This window comes from Triticum urartu, chromosome 7A, assembly GCF_056163025.1.
Source record: "Triticum urartu cultivar PI428250 chromosome 7A, HENAU_Tu73, whole genome shotgun sequence".
Taxonomy (NCBI): domain Eukaryota; kingdom Viridiplantae; phylum Streptophyta; class Magnoliopsida; order Poales; family Poaceae; genus Triticum; species Triticum urartu.
In genome coordinates, this window is record NC_141879.1 from 29445110 (window position 1) to 29448503 (window position 3394).

A 3394-nucleotide genomic window follows, 5' to 3' on the forward strand; every position below is an offset into this window, starting at 1 on the left:
CAGGACCTCCCTGCCCGGCCAAGCCCCCTCGCTCGCCGTGCACACTGCCCATCGTGAAACAGAACCCTCGGCGGGCGGCGGCGGCGACGGCGAGGCAAGCTAGGCAGCCAGCTTCCCTGATACCCAAATCGCCCCTACATACTCTACATTCATGCCCCTTTGTCCCGTTCCTAGGACGTGGGCGACGGTTTAAATTTAGAGAGAATTCCTTATTTGACACTACCTTAAAATGTGGTTCCCTATTTGGCCCTGAAGAAAATTTTCTTCCTTGTTTGACACATGCACTAAATTTCTTTCCCAATATGACACTCTAGTGCATTTTGTTCACTAATGGTGTTAAACATAGATGTGAAAATACCTTTTTACCCCTGGTGCATAAAGTGAGCAAAAATATGTACATGACTAGACACACACACACACACACACACACACACACAATATGCATCACGACATGAACAACAACCAGAAGCAGCAATGTTCACACATACATCACATTTAGGTTCACATTCACCACATACATCAGTGCTAGTTGGCATGCATCACTTACTGTTTCACACATGAGGTCAGGTCCACAAGTACATCACATGAGCAGCACAAAAGGACATCCAAAAGTAACCATGTCATTAAGGAAAACATGAGAATCACAAACTAAGCCGCCTTTTGCTTCTTGTGCTCATTGAAGGGCTTGCAGAGTTAAATTTTTTGCTTCTTATGCACATTGCTGGGCTGTCTTGTGGCACCATAGGAATATTTTCAGTGCACTCCTTACTCTTTCCCCTAACCTTCACAGGAACATTTGTTTCATCACCGGGCATAGGAAACTTGATGGAAATTGGCTCCAGCAGTTTTGAGCTGGTTCTTGATCTGCACTTAGGCATGTAAGGCAGCAGTAGTTTTTAGCAATTGAAAACAAAAAAATATTCATAACATGTCAACTAAAAAGAGAAACAATACCTCTTGGATCGAACCGATTCAGATTCCCCCCCTTTCCCCTTTTTGTTTGTATTCTCCAAGCTTTTGCTATGGTGAGAAGAAAGCTATAAGAATACAGAACAAGTTTTAATTTAACTAAATCTCAAAATCTGAACTCGTTGTAATCACCTTTTTGATGCTCCAGCACTACAGTTAACATTTTCCCCCCTTTTTTTGTTGTACTTTTCAAGCTTTTGCTATGGTGAGCAAAAAGGTACTTAGAATTCAAACATTGTTTTCATGTATTTATGAGCACAAGTGTAAAATTATGAACCTTGGGGGAAAACACATTCTTGTTGGTACTCCATCTTCGCAAGGCACAATGAATAACTCAGCTGTTTTGGTTGTCTTTGTCCTTTTCTTTGGTGGTTCTCTACACACAAGAGATAGGAAAGTATTGAACATGTATAGTTGGAAGAATAATGCAAAAAATGAGTAAATCTGTATTACCTCACAACCATCATTGCAACAATGTCCTCTGGGTTTCCCTTCTTACATTTGTGCCAATGATGCCCATATTCCTTACAAATAGGGCATAAGTGTTGACCACTTTTCCTTTTCTTCTCACTGCAACCTTTGTACCTCTCAGTTTTACGCCTACCAGCCGTGGCCTTCAATAGTGGTGGATGCATGAAGAATCCATGGTTAGATTTAGGCCATTGGGTCTTGTCCGGCATAGCAGGAATTAGTTGGGCATAAGCTGCTCTATATTTGTCAATGGAGAAATACAAGTCCACATAGTGTCGTATATGTGCATTGCTAAGTGACGTGATGAATGCAAGAGCATGTTTGCAAGGATGGCCAGAAACTTGCCATTGTCGACAAGAGCATGTCCCCTCTTGCAAGTTGACCACAAACCTAAAGCCACTACCACCTAATGCAGTTACTTGAGCCACTTCTTCTGAGCTTTCTACCACCTCCAAGTTTAATTCCCTGGTCATTGCATTCAGCTTCTTAATTATGTGGGGCAGAATCAAACCATCTAACCCCTTTGCTACTTTTCTCCTTCGGTTCCACAATATCATAATCAATTGTCTTGCCTTATCAAAGAGGTCATCCAAGTTCAAGGATTTGTGGTGCTTAATCCAGTTGTTAAAGCTGTCAGCCAGGTTGTTGGTCACATAGTCTACCTTGCATATAGTTGAGAATTGACTCCTGGACCACAACCTATTTTGCCACTTCCTTATATATGCAGTTGCAGCTGGCTTTGTTGTCTCCATAGCAACCCAATGTTTGTCAAATAAATATGGGTTCCATGAGTAAGCAGCAGCCCAAAGGTGGTCATCAAACACCTTCCCATGGAACTTCTTCTTGAAGTTGGTCACCAAGTGAAACATGCATTCCCTATGTTCCACCTCTGGAAACACTTCTTTCACCCCTGTCATTACTGCTTGACCAGCATCGGTGCATATGGCCAACCCATTTGGTGATCCTATGGCCTCTCTTAGCAATTGCATGAACAAAATCCAATTCTCATTAGTTTCAGAATCAAAGACTCCAAAACTAATCGGATACATCCAATTATGGCCATCAACGGCGGTAGCACTAGCCAGCTGCCCCTTGAACCTGCCCATCAAGAATGTGCTATCTATTGCCAAATATGGTCTGCAACCACTAAGGAACCCCTCTATGCAAGGTTTCATAGCAACAAAAATTCTTCTAAACCTGATTTTACCATTTATTGTGTGATGATCAATCTGCACTATGCTACCGGGGCAACAACTTTCAACTTGTGCCTTAAACCTATACAAATTGTCAAAGCTGATATCCCAATCACCATATAGTTGCTTCAAGGCTAGCAACTTACCCATATATACTCTCTTGTAGTTGATTTTGACCTTGTGGTGTTCTTTAAGCTTCTTTCGCAATTCCTTTGCTCCTAGAGTTGCATCTTCAATGAGCCAGTCCTTCACCTTCTCACATATCCAGTACTTAGTTGCATTCTTCACCTTCTTTTTCCTTCTTGCACTAGAGTAATCATGACCAAAGCGGGTTTTTTTTTCACCTACAAAAGAAGAATATAATTAGTTAGCTAAAAACTCTCAAACAATCATGCAAGAAATGTTTACAAACGAGCAAAGTTAGACAGCTACCACTACGGTACACAAATCATCCGTTGTAGAAGCATGTATCCTCCATGGACAATTATCTTCATCTCTTCTTTTACAATAGCCCCTGAACCTACATGGTGCACTCTTCTCCGTGTTATACTCAAATTCATGTTTGATAGCATGCTGAGAAAGGGCCAACTTAAACTCCTTCATATTGGGATATATGAAACCTTCAGTCATAGGAGGGTCATCCTTATCATACTCTATATCTGGGGCATGATTTACCTCATGCAACTCCTCATCCTCCTCTACTTCAGTCTCGTCCTCGCTCTCATGCATCCTTACTGTCATCCTGACTCTCATCCTCACTC

At 41.8% G+C, this 3394-nt stretch overlaps 1 protein-coding gene across 1 annotated transcript; it reads right to left on the bottom strand.

The window, feature by feature from the left end:
• Positions 1-641: 641 nt before the first annotated feature.
• Positions 642-2951, bottom strand: LOC147957264 (uncharacterized). Its single transcript, XM_087537184.1, has 4 exons — positions 1423-2951; positions 1247-1345; positions 955-1020; positions 642-864 (listed from the first exon to the last, which is right to left on the bottom strand). Exons 1-4 carry the CDS (start codon positions 2781-2783, stop codon positions 642-644), a joined length of 1749 nt encoding a protein of 582 aa, XP_087393310.1. The 5' UTR covers positions 2784-2951.
• Between the last annotated feature and the right edge of the window lie 443 nt (positions 2952-3394).

What these genes read in the sequence shown, in the direction of transcription:
- LOC147957264 (XM_087537184.1), bottom strand. Translation starts at nt 2,783, where the DNA reads ATGGGTAAGTTGCTAGCCTTGAAGCAACTATATGGTGATTGGGATATC. An exon ending in AGAATGTGTTTTCCCCCAAG is followed by an intron (nt 1,021 to 1,246) that starts GTTCATAATTTT and finishes TTCTCACCATAG; the next exon opens with CAAAAGCTTGGAGAATACAA. An exon ending in GAATCGGTTCGATCCAAGAG is followed by an intron (nt 865 to 954) that starts GTATTGTTTCTC and finishes GCCTAAGTGCAG; the next exon opens with ATCAAGAACCAGCTCAAAAC.